The 15988-nt window shown below is 35.7% G+C and overlaps 1 protein-coding gene across 3 annotated transcripts in view; it reads right to left on the reverse strand.

Annotated features, from left to right (window-relative positions):
* si:dkey-247m21.3 (5-hydroxytryptamine receptor 4) overlaps nt 1-15988 on the reverse strand; it is a 57199-nt gene that overhangs the window by 31750 nt on the left and 9461 nt on the right. For all 3 annotated transcript variants that reach the window (XM_038298990.1, XM_038298991.1, XM_038298992.1), the window contains one exon: nt 605-686. In XM_038298990.1, the coding sequence (XP_038154918.1) occupies nt 605-627 (23 nt within the window). In that variant the 5' untranslated portion in view covers nt 628-686. The remainder of the gene's footprint in view (nt 1-604; nt 687-15988) is intronic.

The raw sequence follows: 15988 nt of genomic DNA on the forward strand, positions 1-15988 counted from the left end.
ATTTTTTCCATGGCCTTATAGTTATCTTAAGTTATCTCCAGTCCCTTCCCTTATCTTCTAGTGTTCCCCTTGGTCATTCTTTATTTTATATTCAGTAGTTTTATCCCTCTTTAGCTTCATTGTTGTTACAGTAAAGCTAAAGTAAAGCCCTCTTGTTTTCTCTGGTTACTCTTTGTTGCCCCCTAGTGCCACTTTCCTTTCTCTTTAGCACCCTTCTAGCTGCTTCTGTTCACACCTGCTCCCAATTAGCTGATTACTTCTTTCATTGTTCTGTCTTCCATATATACTCCTCCTCTGCAGTTACTCAGTGCTGGATTCTCTTCATTCCTTCTGTTTATTCTCCTAGTTTTGGCTCCCCAATTCCTTGCCTTTATTTTCTGGATTTATGCTTCTGCTACCATCTACCTCTTCATTAAATCTGAAAGAAACCATCTCTGTCTTCCGTCTCTTCATTCAGGTCCTCTACAAACATCCACTAACCCTGACAGCAATAAGTAATGTAAACCAGTCACTATGTGTGATTAAGTCCACATCTACTGAGTAGTTAAATCAAAAATCAAGTTTGTGTTACGAATCTTAAAGAGAAATTGCAGTTAAGACTTACTGGTGAGGTGATGCTGTGGCCATCCCTAGTCGTCTGCACCGAGGTCAGCCGAGGAGAGTCCTCATCACCCCATGCTATGGCCCTGATGGTGCACACATACACACACAACCAGACAGTAATTGTATTGGCTCCTGCCACAGGTCTACATTTTTTCTGAAAATAGCAGCCAGCTTGCGTCTGTATACTGGCTGAACGTCTTACTCTTGTTTGTCCATCTTGTAGCAGCATCAAGGAGCCAAAAAAGAAAAAAAAAAAAACAGAAAAATGGCAGCCAAAAATAAGAAGCTATCACAGTTTGACAATGTGTGATGTTTATAGGGCATTTAGAATGTGACAAACAGCGGCTTTGTCCATCAGAATAAATCGACCTGTTAGCTTATCTTTAGAGGTTGTTATTAAAGTTGAATAGTTTAATAGGACAGTGATTTAGTAAGTGTTATGAAAGAAACAATCTTTCTTCCTCATTCCAGTGTCACCAGAAGTCAGATGTCCAGAATTAGCCATGGAAGGGATTTTAAACAGCTTATAATGAACTAGGGCCAGGCTTCCTGTTTTAAAGAAGAATGTGTTTGATATGCAGTCTTAGCTTTATTAGACACACTAGTTCTAGGTCAATTCTCTCCTCAAATCGATTTCCTATTCTCAAACAGATTTATTGTGGATAATTAAACATCTAAATATCTGGTATAAACAGTCCAGGAATTTTTTCCCACAATAAAAAAACCCAAAACTTTAAATTTGATGAAACAGCATTTCTTTAGGCATTATAACTTAAATAACTGTTCATAGGCAGCTCAGATCAGGATGTATTTATAAAGCGGAAGTTCTATTTAGTCCTTAGCAAGCAACCCTTATATTCATCCTACTTTTTGCAGACACTCACCTCATTTATAAATATCTATCTATCTATCTATCTATCTATCTATCTATCTATCTATCTGTCTGTCTGTCTGTCTGTCTGTCTGTCTGTCTGTCTGTCGTCACTGAATGATATTAAGGTAATATTAAGTAGTAACATGTCGTATGATCTAAGCATGAACTTAACTGACATATTTCAAGATAAATGATCAATTACAGCAATACTACTTTTACATTAGTGTCTTCTTTGGTTGTGACCAGGCTCTTTTTACTGTACATTTTTAACCTCAGTAACACAGCAAACCATTTAGATACAAAAAAGGCCATAAAACATCTTTATATAGATAAAGCGCAAGAGCTATAGTATAGTTCCTTTTAAAAAGGATTGGAGTCTTTCTCCATGTCATGTTCCATTAGGCATCTGTTCATGAGGAACAGTAGTGAAGGTTTGTTTGATTGGATTGTGGGAACCTTATCAGCTTTAAGCACCTATTACAACATCATTGTCTCCTTTTTTATGGCGTCCGCCGGGTTTTATCATGCTTGAGTGTCCTTATAGACACCTGATGGACTGGAGGAAAGTGACCTTGTCAACAATATCTACTTCCTGAAGACGCATTACTTTTTATTGACACATCTTAGTTTCATTTCTCTGGAGCTCACGTGTAGGTTTAAGACATTTTATAAGAAAATATTTATGCAGGCAGATATTTAGGATTTAAAAAGGCAAATAAATCATGAGCACTGCTTTTGTAGAACAAAGCGTCCCAGACACATATCACTTTTTGATACATTTTAGTCAAATGATCTGAGGAGAACAGTGAAATAGCTTCACTTAGAATACACCCCAGTAGGCCTATATTTGGCCCAAGAACACTCCCATACAGTACATACCAGCAGTACTTACCACAGACAGTTCCCTGAACACATGAAGACCATGTGAGGATTAGAAAAGTTTTTTTTCCACCTGCGACTCTCATTGAACCAATCCTTCAAGGGTCAATGCAGTATTTTTACCTAATATAAGCACTTTTTTTTACACTACAGACAAAAACAATGATCACATACTTCCTCCACAGCCTTTGTGTTTGCTAAGGATAAGAAGGGATTGGGTTCAGCTGGAGAAAACACTACATGGTTATTAAGGAGCATGCAGGGAACTTAGAAACAGTGCATTAAGTTATAATGTGACCACATTTTTTCAAAACACTTTTATGCAATCTCCCATCACAGACCACACCTATCCGATCCTTTTTAAATCTCCATAAATAAAATTAATTTGACAATAGATTTACTTCAGAAAGTATTTCGTTCTTATCATTAATAAAATGCAATGGTAATCATCTCTGTTTAGTTTTGGAAATTTCAATTAACAAAATATTGTTATGCAGTCCAGTCCTTTTAAAAAATAAGTAAATAATTCAAGTGGAATCTAAAGCTTTTTGGCCAGCTGCATTATATGGCAGATTTTCACACTTTGCTTGCACTGTGCAAATGTTTGGGTTAAATTGACATGCACTGACATGCAAATAAATTCACATTTATATCCCTCCAGGGATAAAGGGTATGTTGATAAATTGCAACATGCGTCCATAATATTCACGAAAATCGATGGTATTACAAAGAGTTGATAGATTTTGTTGTTAAATCAGTAAGTATCTGGATCAGCTGTAAACACAAATTTCATGCAAATTAGTTCAATTCTACACTGGGAATTGATAACATGAATTTAACATTTTACATTTATATGTTGCGGTTCAGTAATAACAAAAGAGAAAGTAACAAGTATTTCATTGCATGCAGTTAATGTGACACAAACGCAAATGTTCTTTGGTTAATAAAATTTCCTGTTTACCAATTAGTTCTATTAAGTAGTGCGAGATATGTGACAAGCAGCAAATTAATTTGTTTCTTTTTTCTCTTAAAGGCACACTATGCAACATTTTTCAGTTAATTAATGTGTTCCATAACGTTATGGATGATTAAATGATTCATTTCAGGTTGAACAAAGGTATTCTCGGCCGCCCTGGTGGTCTGTGGGGGAAATACCGCACTTGCAATTGCAGGAGCACCGACCCGCACCCACAGGCTCAGAAGTCTTGTGAGAGTCAGTCTTGCTTTACGGTGAGAACTGCTACACGCCCCCAGTTAAAAGCATTCTCGTTGCTGGCACAGTGGCTAGTTCACGCAAAATCGCGTCTGCTGCTTCATTTTTGCTGCTTGTACCAGTTAGTTCTGAGGCGCGGCTGAAGCAGCTTTGCTGCTCTGGCTGCAAAGTGTGTCTGACGCGCGTTGGGCGGAGCTACTCTATCCTTTCTCTGCCTTGCAGCTATATTTGCTGTGATCAGTGGGAAGAAAGTAGTTTTAATATGTGTTTAAGTGAGAAAATACACCTGAAAACGTAATCAGTGCAGTCAGTTCATTCAGATTATTATCCTGCCTTCAATATTTTTTCTGTCGGAGCCGCTCAGACCCCCACATACCAGCGGTGCGCCGACAGTAGGGATCCCTTCATCAGCAGCCTCTGGCCTGGTCGCCTCCTCGCGGTTCACCACGGCAGCTGGTAGGTGTTTTTCATCTAAATAATCCAATCTGCATATTCTGCCGGCAGATTTCTGCATTTTAAGTTAATTTAGGCGTCAATAAACTGTTTAAGAGGAGTGATCATCAGCGCTGTGTCTCTCTCCCTGCGTCAGATGCTTAAACGCGCCCGATGCGCTGCTTCAGCTGCTCAGACGTGCTGCGCCTGCTGCTCAAAACGCGCCACGGGACCTTTTGCTGCGCCTTGACGTTACGTTGCATGTAAACTCGCTGCTTCTGTCGCGCCAGCTGCGGTGTGAACGCAGCATTAGTCATTCGTTGCGTTCGCCTGTCTGCTAAGCTCAAAACAACCGCGCCTGGCTTGACGGAGAAACCAGGAGAACAGCTGTGCATATTTACGACAGTGCACTTTTACTTTCGCCCTCTGGGGGCAGCCTCGCTGGAAAATCAACACCGGTTGCATAGTGTACCTTTAATATTCAGATATTTACTAACGTTCCCATGAAAAGCTAAATATCTAAACCATGCTGTCAGCTTTTAGTTTGAAGACATCACTAAGAATTTCTCTTATCAAGTTTAACACAATTATTAGCATGAAAAGAAACAAACGATATTATAGTTGAGCTCAACTATTTACAATTTGCTTTAAATTATTTGTTAAGTGTAGCTACGTCTGTTAAGAATATTATTTTTCATCATTGTTTCTGCATACTTACAAAACCCCGGGAGTCAAAGTATTAGACAAAGGAGGATCAGTGTTATAAATATGTGATGTACCTCAAGTATTTATCAATTTTCTTGAAATTTAGTAATGCACAACAAGATTTTATTTTGTTTTAAATTACTGACTTCTTGGAATATTCTATATATAATTTGTTGCATTTGTTCTACCTATTGTTGGGGAATACATGATACAAAAGAAAAAACAAAAGCAAAACTAGAATTTTATTCTGCCTCTTTAGTGTGCAGTTATTTCAGGTCTATTCACCTATAAAGTCAGGAGATGAAAAAAAATAGAAAATGGAGTATTGCCTCCTCCATTTCTTACCTGCGATACAGAGGTTTCCTCGATTAAGATTAAACCCTTACTGAATAGAATAGCATGACCAAGGAAATTACCCAATGAGAGATCTTTATAACTGCTCTTAAATGTAAAAAGAATATTCACTGCAATACTAGCAATCCTGGAATTAAAACAAATGAGCAATGCTCAGAATTTTAAAAGAAAGTAAAATACTAGTTGAAAAATTAACAAATAACTAACTAACTTTAGTTAAATGGTGGATTCACATCAGCCTGATGTGAACCAAGACATGTTTGACTGATCTGGTTATAATAAAGTCTGGGTGTTTATTTTGCACAAATCTGCTCCAAATAAAGTCCTCAACAGCTTTGCAACAGGAATGACAGTAGAAGAAAAGCCAAGGGTAAATTTGCAAAATTAACTTTTATTAGATTTTACGGGAATTAATATTCATCCTTTAGTGTTGTTTTAACATTTGTATGATATTTTTAAGATGTTTTATTCACATTATTTTCAACTTTTTAACCTTACTAAATATGTAATACTCTGTTTCTCAAACAAATTGATAGCAGTGAACCAGCCCATGCATATAAAGCAATCTTGCTAAGAGAAAACATTACAAATAAAAGCTTTCAGTTTCCTTTCTGAGGAAGTCCTACATTCACACATATGGACAAACACAAATATAATGACACTACTTCTATTCTGTTCTCAGATCTGTTTCTCTATAACAATTATAGTGAGTAGATGCTTTTAGCATTAATCTCAGTTTGAACTTTATTTGAATTCTAGAGATATTCTCCAGAGCCAAGCACTATTACACATTGCTAATGTTAACTGGAAAAGTTCACTCTTAAGGGTTATATATAGACAGAGTACAGAATCCATCCATCCTGCGTTCATTAGCTATTGTCTCTGAGGTATACTAAAACCTCTGCAGACTGTCCTTCCTCTCTGAATCACCAGTCAGTTCAACAAAATATTGTGAGTAAAAAGCATTAGAGTTATCTGAAGACATTCCTTCCAAAATCTGTGGTTATCATATATCTGTCAAAACAACTGTGCTCAACATGGTTCATAAATTACATGTTCAACCTAATATCCAAAAGGATTTTATTGACACGTGAAAATTTGCAGGTGCAAATCAATGTGCATTGCATCAAATAAGCAAATCAGCAGGCATAAGATGTATTGCATATGAACGTTTATGAATATGCAATTCTAATTGTCAAACTGTGCAACATTATTGGTGATGGACATGTCAATGTAAAAACGTACTTTTTATTAAAATCGATTTATAAGACCTAAAGCCGATCGCAGACAAGTTTTTATATTTATATTTTGAAAAGTAAGGCGCAAATTTGCACCCAAAAAATTATCTGTGGTCATTGTAGCAACAAAGGAGGCATTTGGTACAATGAAAGAAAAATGGGAGTCTGTGTGCATGTAAACATATTTGGACTGTCCAAACAACAATAGTATTTATGGGGGAAAATACATCTGCAAGAGATGGATTAAAGCAGTTGCTTTGCTATCCTTATACAATTAAACAAAAAAACAACAAAAAAAACATGACTCAACTTAAATATTGTAGCATGTTTTTAAAAACACAAAAACAAAAAAGAATGAATTGTATAGCTACTTCAGCAGAAAATACCTGATAATGGAATCTGTAAAGGTAAATAAAGGTGGGATCCATCCTTTGCTTGTTAAAAAGATATTTTACTTTGTAGCTCGTCAGCAATATGCACACTTACTGCAATTGCAACTTTTTTAGATTATTTTTGCACAAACAATTTAGCACTATTTATTTGGATTCTTTAAAGAACAAGTCTATTAATTTTAAAAATTCCCATATAGTACATCCATTCATAATTTTTGTTGAAAAACTTTTTAAACATCTATTCATCCCTTTCTGACAGACATTAAAGAGATAATATTGATTTATATTAATTAAGGGGAGTAAAATACCTTCAATTAACATAGTATTATCCTTTCTTTATGATCCTTTAAAGGGATAACGAAGGACAGATTGAATCCAGACCTGAGGAAAGGTAGGAAAAGAATTTCTAAGTGGCAGCTCCATTTTTTTTTTCGTGTGATGTGCTTCTAAGGAGGTGTGTTTTCACATCTCACCGATTTCATTTCACAACTGACTGACACAGAGCTGAGCTGAACAAAATAAACTTTGAAAAGCAGGGGCAGAAAAAGGTTAGCAAGTTTTTATGTCTGTTTTGTATTTGCTGTATGGCTAATACAGTTTTTACCTTTATTATCATCACTACAGATGCTGATAACTTCCCTTTAAACACCACCTTTAACATCACTTTTTCAAGTACAAGTAAATGCCCTTCATTCAAATTATATATATGTTTTGTTGAGTGGTGAGGCAAAAAAGTAAATAAGATTTTACAATTCAATTACTTATTATTTTTTAACTTTATTCTGAGTCTGCAGAGTACAAAAAACAGATATCGCATTTTAATTGCAGTCTCGCAATTACCAATTAGGAAGGTAACTGGATGATAATAACACTGCAAATTCTCTGCAAATATAAAATGTAATCAACATCATCTGATCTTTTTTTAACCAAGTAAAAGGTTAACATAATTGGAGCTATATTTGACCAAAAATATTACAACATTTTCATTGACTGATGAGCTAACAAACCCAGCTTAATGTGATGTTTCTTTATCTAAATTGCTCTGTTTTTCACATTATAGCAAAATACAGTATGTAGAAAACATGGCTGCTCCAACACTGCAGGTCAGCCAATGGAAAGAGGGTTTGCTGAAAAACCTAAAGGTTTCTGCGGCGCTAAAAAAAATGCAATGTTTTTTTTTTTATGTTAAACTTTTGCCATTTTATTGTTGTACATATCCTGTACAGTGAGTGACAATAAACAAATAAATAATAAAGATGAGGCAACCTTTTCTTTTCTATGTTGCATGCAATGCTGAGTTGCAAATTCTGATATAATCATCAGGATTTAGGCTACTTGCACTGAATAGTGCTGCTGTGTTTATCTTTTATTATGTGCTTCTTTACAAGAACCACATAATATAAACACAGATGAATCTATTAATTTCCCAAGGAACAAAAAACACCATGTAAACAGAAATTGTTCTTGTAGGTGTTGAAAGGAAATTCCGCTGACATTCAACCTTAATTAGGTAGGACACAGCAGCCAATCAGAAGGGCTAAATATTTTAATTCAAGTTTTACTGTATACACAGCAGCCAGTCAAAACAAGATGTTGTTGTTCATGCATCTAAGGTATTGGAAACATACTTTCACCTCTTTGTCTTGTTATTCCACTTATGCATTAGGAAATATGATCATAGGTAAGATACATTTAAAATGAATGTTTTGTCTTGGGTTTTGACATTATTCCGTGTAGAACTTTAGCAGGCGAACCAATTGATGTTTTTCATAAACTGAATAAAATAAAATCCCCATAAAAAAAAAATATATATATATATATATATATATATATATATATATATATATATATATATATATATATATATATATATATATATATATATATATAGCTTTTTTTAATCTATTTTTATCTATTTTTCCATTGCTTCTTTGTATGTTAGTTATTTTTTTAGTTTGCTAGCCTCAACTTTGTATTTGCAGTACTTTTTTGTTTGCAGCCTGTTGATGTATTTGCAGTAGATTTGCACATCCTGGCCACTTTCAAATTTTATCAAATTATTTGCAACAAACCAACTAATTGCACATGCAATTTTTTTGTCTACACAAACAATTTGCTCCTTCCCTTTTAGAATCTTAGTAGAAAAGGGTCCGGTGTGTTTTCTATTTACAGCTCTTACTTAAATTTGCATTTTTCCCACACAAACTAACATCATCTTTGATTGAATGCTGCTTGACGTTTGACATTGGGCTTCTCTGCAATTTTTGGTATATTGTTTCCTCTGTTTCAGCCATCTTTACTTGCACTGAGTTTTGAGCACCGATCTACATAATGCATATTAGTTTTTTCTTTTTTTTTATGGTCCAGAGGATGGACCAGCTGCTACAAATTGGTAAGAAAAAGCATTCAAGTTTTCTGCTCAAAATGTTTTTAAAATAACAGCTTTTTGAGACTAACATTGTTTTAAATAATCAAAATTTATTGCCCATCTTTGGACAAATTTGAAGTTACAAAAACTAAACATTTTTTTTTTATGTTGAAGACTAGAAAGAAATGAAACAGGAATCCTACAGAGATGTAAACAACACGTGTAGAAGCTCAGAGGATCTCCAACAAACAATGGTGGTGCTCTACATCAACAGTAAGTTTCTGTATTATAAGTAAAGTAGGTGTGGAATAAACGTATAAAGCATTTTCTTCTAAAGGTCAATCACCTTAATTTATCTCCCAACAACTTTTGAGCCTAAATTTTACTCTACTAATCTACGGAGGTACTGAAATATATAGTGTATATAAAATATTTTATGCAAATCAAAGAAAATTAATATTACCACTTGGTGATGCATCATATTGTGTGAATGTATTTAGAAAGATTTCCTTCCAAAGTCTAGCAGCTGCACACACAGAAGAATAAATAACTATGAGTTGTGTCCACTGTATTGTTGAGAACCGCAATTAATTAAAATCCCCAACATTCACTTGTTTACTTGTTATGTGGGATGTAAATAAATACTTCTCACTTACATATTATCACACCTCAGATTATGAGCAGGCTGAACTGTGTGTTTGTGTTATATTGTGCGTGGATTGTCTGTAGCACTGTTGCCAAGGGGATACATCATTAATTTCTATTTCATTTCAAATTTTAAGCAAAATAAGGCTTCTTCTTATACTGTCTGATGGTCAGATGATATTATCGGAAGCTTTGCAGCAAACTGTGTCTAATGTCCACCCTGTTAGCCCTAAAACAGAAAGCATCAACAAATTCTACGTAATAAATAAGCCTTGCAGCTGCACCGGATTACATGTTCCCATCACATGATAAACACAGAGAGTTGACTTTGACTCAGTTCTGTTTAGATGACAATGATGCCCCAATTCTGAGGCTTAAAATAGCTCCCTAAAATCTACTTCTCAGATTGGGTCCTGCATGGGTAACATCAGAAAAGGTTACAGATGGGACCTGAACATATTGAACGTGAATCTGCTCAAAATGGTATTCTTACTTTTTTTATATGTATTGAAAAAAGGCTCTGATCCTGTGACTAATTTAACATTTAGTAGATATGCATCAACTAGAACTGTAAATGCAACTGATTCGATGACAACAGGATCCTACACATATTAAAAACTACGAATGAGACATTTGACAAATAAATGTTCATTGAAATCTAAAAGTATTTTTTTAAGGCTTCCTATGCATTTTTTTATACAAATTCTACAAATCCCAATACTCAAAATATGCAAGAAAAAAATAAAGGTTCTATTACAGGATGGGGCTTTAAATGATATCAAAAGCACAAGCTGGAAAGATAAATGGAAAAGACTTAAAATAGATTGACAGGTGAGCTAAAGGAAGGACGCAAAGGTGCAAGAGGATGGGCCTGGAGCTACAGCATGGCTATACGCAGTTATGTAAAAACTGGCGAGGACAAAGGTCAGGTTTCAATATTCTTAATAAAAAATGCTCCTAAAATTTCAGCCAACCATCATTTTTAAGATATTGGAATTGTTTGTAAATTTATATCCAATACCTGGAACACTATATTTAAAATAAGGTTCAAAAGCTGTTAAGTCTTGCATAATAAGAAGAATAATGTGTTGTGTTTTTTTTTTTTTTTTTTTTGCATTATTTGTGCCATCTGGCATAAATAACCACTTGATCCATCAAATGGAAGGTTTCACAGACTATAGTCTAAAGCCTTATCTGTTCTAAGATTGGTTATTAGATTTCCTTGTCCTTATAACAATTGCCTCAGAGCTATTAGTGTGATTAATGGCAAGAGCCTCCAAGGCTGGCTGATGGCTGTTTCTGCAGGGAGAAGGCAGCCTGTGGAGAGATCAAGATATGCAAAAGTGATAAAACAGCATATTTTGAACCCTACAGAAAATTAGGAAGACTGTTGTTTTGAATGTTAAAGGAAATTTGTTAATAAAACAAGATTTGCAAATCAGTAGTTACGGTGATCTTGGTGAAATAAAGCCCAATAAACCAAACAAATCTGAAACGTGACCAGAATGAAGATCTCGTGCTGCAAAACATCATGAAAACTTCTAAATCAGTTTAGGTAATGATGCTATAAATTTCAAACAAGTCACTGCTAGTGGAAACATTATGAGTATGACGTAATAGCAACGTTTTTTTTTTTTTATAGTTTTAGTGTGTCAAACAGAAAGCAGGCCTCCTGACAGTTTAGCTCTGCAATGATTGCCAAAGGTATTGAGGGAAAAAACTATCCAGTTTTACTGTAAAGGTTTTACTGTGTTATGTCAAGTGCCAGACACAGCAGGAAATGGTCAGCAGGAGACACTTGTTTGGCACTCAAACACAGTATAAAACTATTAACACTAAAGGATTGACTAAAGCTTGTAAGCATCTAATGCATCTATCTCTACATAAGGGAGAGAACTGCAAAGGAAAAGCTCTATAACCTTTGTGGTAAAGGTAAGCACAGAGTTTTTTTCTTCAGCTCAATTTTTTCCACAGAAATTTCATATTTTTGAACTGAGAAAGGCTTAATTAAATGGTATCAAACATTCTCTACCAAACACTTTACAAATTAAACTAGACATAAAGTGCTGGGAAACACTTGGGAGGTATTTCCAGTCTATTATAATTAAGATTAATAACCCAAGAGAGTCAATCTAGCTCTCTAGAAATCTAGACACATTTTGATAACCTTTAATGGGAAATGGTACAAAGAAGTCTTTGTAAAAGAAGCCCCTGGTAACTGGTCTGATAAAACAGAAATAATCCAGTCCTAAATCTGTAACAAGCTAACACAAAGTCATAAGATCTTATAAACAGCATTTTATTAAAGGGTGTGTGCATACTTATCAGGTTAAGTCTGAATAAAGCAAACATTGGAACAATTGCTCTGTCTGTCCGCATCATTAAAACAAGTGCAAAGTTTAATGCAGTTGAAAAAAACTTCTGTTAAAATTCAACTTAAGGATAGAAAAAAAGTCCTATCTGATCATATAAAACAAATCTGAAACATTTATTGGTTAGTACCAGTATAAAACATTCACTTCTAATACAGTAAACTAACAGTATAGCAAATATTTCATAAACTCCATAGAATAATTTAAATACCGTAACTTGTTTACTCTTTTGTTTGGTAAAAGTGTCAATGTAGCACCCATCAGCTGCATACAACAACCATGCACTGGTGTTGTAAGATTGCGATGTGCCGCAATGTCTGTAAATCATCCCCAATTATAAATGAATTTATAATATTTGACTGATACTAAAGTATAATTTGGTTTAATCCAGAAATTAAAGGTACACTATGCAACTGGTGTTGATTTTCCAACACCGGTTGCATAGTGTAAGTAAAAGTGCACTGTCGTAAATATGCACAGCTGTTCTCCTGGTTTCTCCGGTTGTTTTGAGCTTAGCAGACAGGCGTACACAACGAATGACTAAGCATCTGACGCGCGTGACGCGCCGCAAACGCGCTGCTGCTCGAGATGGAAAAATTGAATTTTTGCTGCTCGACGCGCCGCGTCAACCAATCAGAGAGGCTGATCTGGGAGCTGGCAGGGAGAGAGACACACCGCTGATGATCAGAGCGCTATGATGACTCCTCTTAAACAGTTTATTGACGCCTAAATTAACTTAAAATGCAGAAATCTGCCAGCAGAATATGTTCGCTTTTATTATCCTGCTGCCTGCAGTTTGGATTATTTAGATGAAAAACACCTACCAGCTGCCGCCGTGAACCGCGATGAGGCGACCCGGCCAGAGGCTGCTGATGAAGGGATTTCTACTGTCGGCGCACCGCTGGTATGTGGGGGTCTGAGCGGCTCCGACAGAAAAAATATTATAAGGCAGGATGATAATCTAAATGAACTGACTGCACTGATTACGTTTTCAGGTGTATTTTCTCACTTAAAAACATATTAAAACTACTTTATTCCCACTGATCACAGCAAATATAGCTGCAAGGCAGAGAAAGGATAGTGAAGCTCCGCCCAACGCGCGTCAGACACACTTGGACCGAACTAAGTTAGTCAGAACTAACTGGTACAAGCAGTAAAAATGAAGCAGCAGACGCGATTTTGCTGCGTCCGGTGTGAAAGCAGCACTGCACAAAGATCGCCACTGTGCTAGCAACGAGCATGCTTTTAACTGGGGGGTGTAGCAGTTCTCGCCGTAAAGCAAGACCGACTCTCGCGAGACTTCTGAGCCTGTGGGTGCGGGTCGGTGCTCCTGCAATTGCAAGTGCGGTATTTCCCCCACAGACCACCAGGGCGGCCGAGAATACCTTTGTTCAACCTGAAACGACTCATTTAATCATCCAAAACGTTATGGAACACATTAATTAACTGAAAAATGTTGCATAGTGTGCCTTTAAGAAACTGAACCTGAACACAGCCAAAAAATATAGTGTTGTTGGAGAAAAACACAAATAAGTCATTGTGAAGCTTCCCTCAGGTACCAAGCATTTACCGTAGCTTTAGAATACAGTACTGTGCTGCAAACTAGGGGTGTAAATCACATCCATCATGGCGATTCTATTCAGTATCAATTTCCTGACCCAACGATTCGATTAATTTCCATGCTCAAAAACACACCACGATACGATTCCACTACATTACATTTTTTTTTTTTTTTTTTTACCTTACAGGCTAGACAATGATTCAAATTTAAAATAAATCAATGAAAGCTGTAATATCTTTATGTATTTTATTTGAGGAAACAACAGCAAATAACAGAAGTAGCAAAGCTAGGAAAACCTCATTCACTGGAAATTAATAATGACTGTGTTTAAGTGAGTGTGTGTGTGCAAACGGAAAGAGGGTAGTGGCTAAAGGAAGCAAGGTAGGAGGGCAAAATAGGTTTAGTGCAACTGCAGCATGGGAGTCAGACTTATGTCCAGGAGCAAATGGATAAAAATAGACCGGAGGAAAAAAAAAACATGAATCGATACTCTTGCGGACGTGTCGATGCATCGGATCGTTGGCTGTGTATCAATGCATCGATACAAAACGATTATTATTTACACCCCTACTGCAAACTGACAGTTAAATGTACGTGAGAGCTAAAGGAGCCAACCATGCAAATAGTTTTGCAAAACAGCCTCTCGGTTATTATAAATCTCTATTTCGGAATGTCTCAAAACAAAAAACAGACAAAAAAATTCACAATAATATACAGATATATAATATGTGACACTTGGCTTCCAAGTTCACAGGGAACTAAAACAACTAACTAGCCAGCACATCATTTTTTCAATCATTCAAAATAACTGTAGAAAAAGCAAGGAAGAACAAAAGACGTAGAATAAAAATCTTTATATTGTATCTGATACTGCTGCTTTGAAACAAATGCAACGAGCTGCAGCTCCTTAGTGTTTTAACTGACCCTGGTTACAATTTCACCCCAGTCCCTAATATCAAATCAAGACTTCATTCATTCTTAACAACTGAGAACACCAAATAGCTTACCTGGAAAAAATAATAACATGTTCTTTTTAGTTTTTCATTTTTACACATATTTAGATTTCCACAAACAAAAATGTGTCTAAACAGCCAGAAATATGTGATTAGTTGCTAAAACTGTGTGGCTCTTATTTTTCATGCAGAATAGTTTGTTTGTATTGGATGGACTTTTGCCTCTGTCAGAAAAATCTATGAATATAAAAAAGGAAATTTCTGATCTTAGAGTACACTGATTTGAACTTTTTGAGTGTAATCCATTAAAATTAAGTATTTCCAGACTGAATTAAATATGTAACAATTACTCTTCGGTTGTTCATTCTTTGAAAAATGTGCAGCACGTAAACAAGGAACAAGTGCAGGAAGCAGTTAAAGAGCCTTTTGGCATTTAGGCGAGATTGTTTTTCCTTTATATCAGCAGATTAAATGGCAATTCTTCAATCCATTAGAGCATAGTAACGCCACACAGGCAAATGTTTGTGCTCTTATGTTGAGGGAATCTCTATTATAATCTCTGTTAATGTGAGGTTGAGTTCAAAGAGTTGTACCCTATCATAAATGAGCAGGCCCCATGCATGACTGAATCAACATGCAACTGTGGGCAAGTTAAGCATTTATGGTGCTTAAAGCTTCGAGTGTGTTTGAAGGTAATGGGCCGAGAGTGGTAAGTTGTGCACAACTGTCAAATAAGGGTGAAAGCTTCATCGGCCTTGAAGGGATGATAACAGAGACATCAGTGCCTACAAGCATATATTTGTTTTAGCTATTTAGTAAATATGTCAAAGGTTACAATCAACCCAAAGATTTAATGTCTTAGGTTTGAAAACATTTGATTTAGGTTTAGATTTTCAGACAAAAAATCAGTAATTACTTATATTCCTTGCAGATGAGGAAAATGAGATAATTTGGGATTCCAACACCTGTAGGTTAACTTTTCTTGATCTGGTTCTCCTTTTTTTTTTTTTTTTAAGGAAAGCTTCTGATCTCTAAAAAGCGCACATTCATACAAAGCCATGTATGGGTACATGCAGGAAATAGGGAAGGCTCAAAGCCTTGGTCTTCAATGTGGTTCCCTGTGGATTAAGTCAATACTGTTGTGCTTCACTGTTTTTTCCAAGCACCATTGCACCTGTCAAAATCTGCCCTCAAAAGTTCCTTTAAATAGTGTCTAAGTTAACTTTGATGCAATAAGCTTTTTACATTTCATTTAATTTGAATTTGAAAAAACAAACAACAAAACATAGCTTTAAATATAAACCTCTTTTAGTCAGCTGTATAATGTTTAACTCAATGTTTTGCATATTTTCATCTATAAGGTCAGTTTATTCAAACAGAATCAGGAACTCTGGCACAA

This window comes from Cyprinodon tularosa, unplaced genomic scaffold, assembly GCF_016077235.1.
Source record: "Cyprinodon tularosa strain WSP-4 unplaced genomic scaffold, ASM1607723v1 ctg418, whole genome shotgun sequence".
Classification (NCBI taxonomy): Eukaryota; Metazoa; Chordata; class Actinopteri; order Cyprinodontiformes; family Cyprinodontidae; genus Cyprinodon; species Cyprinodon tularosa.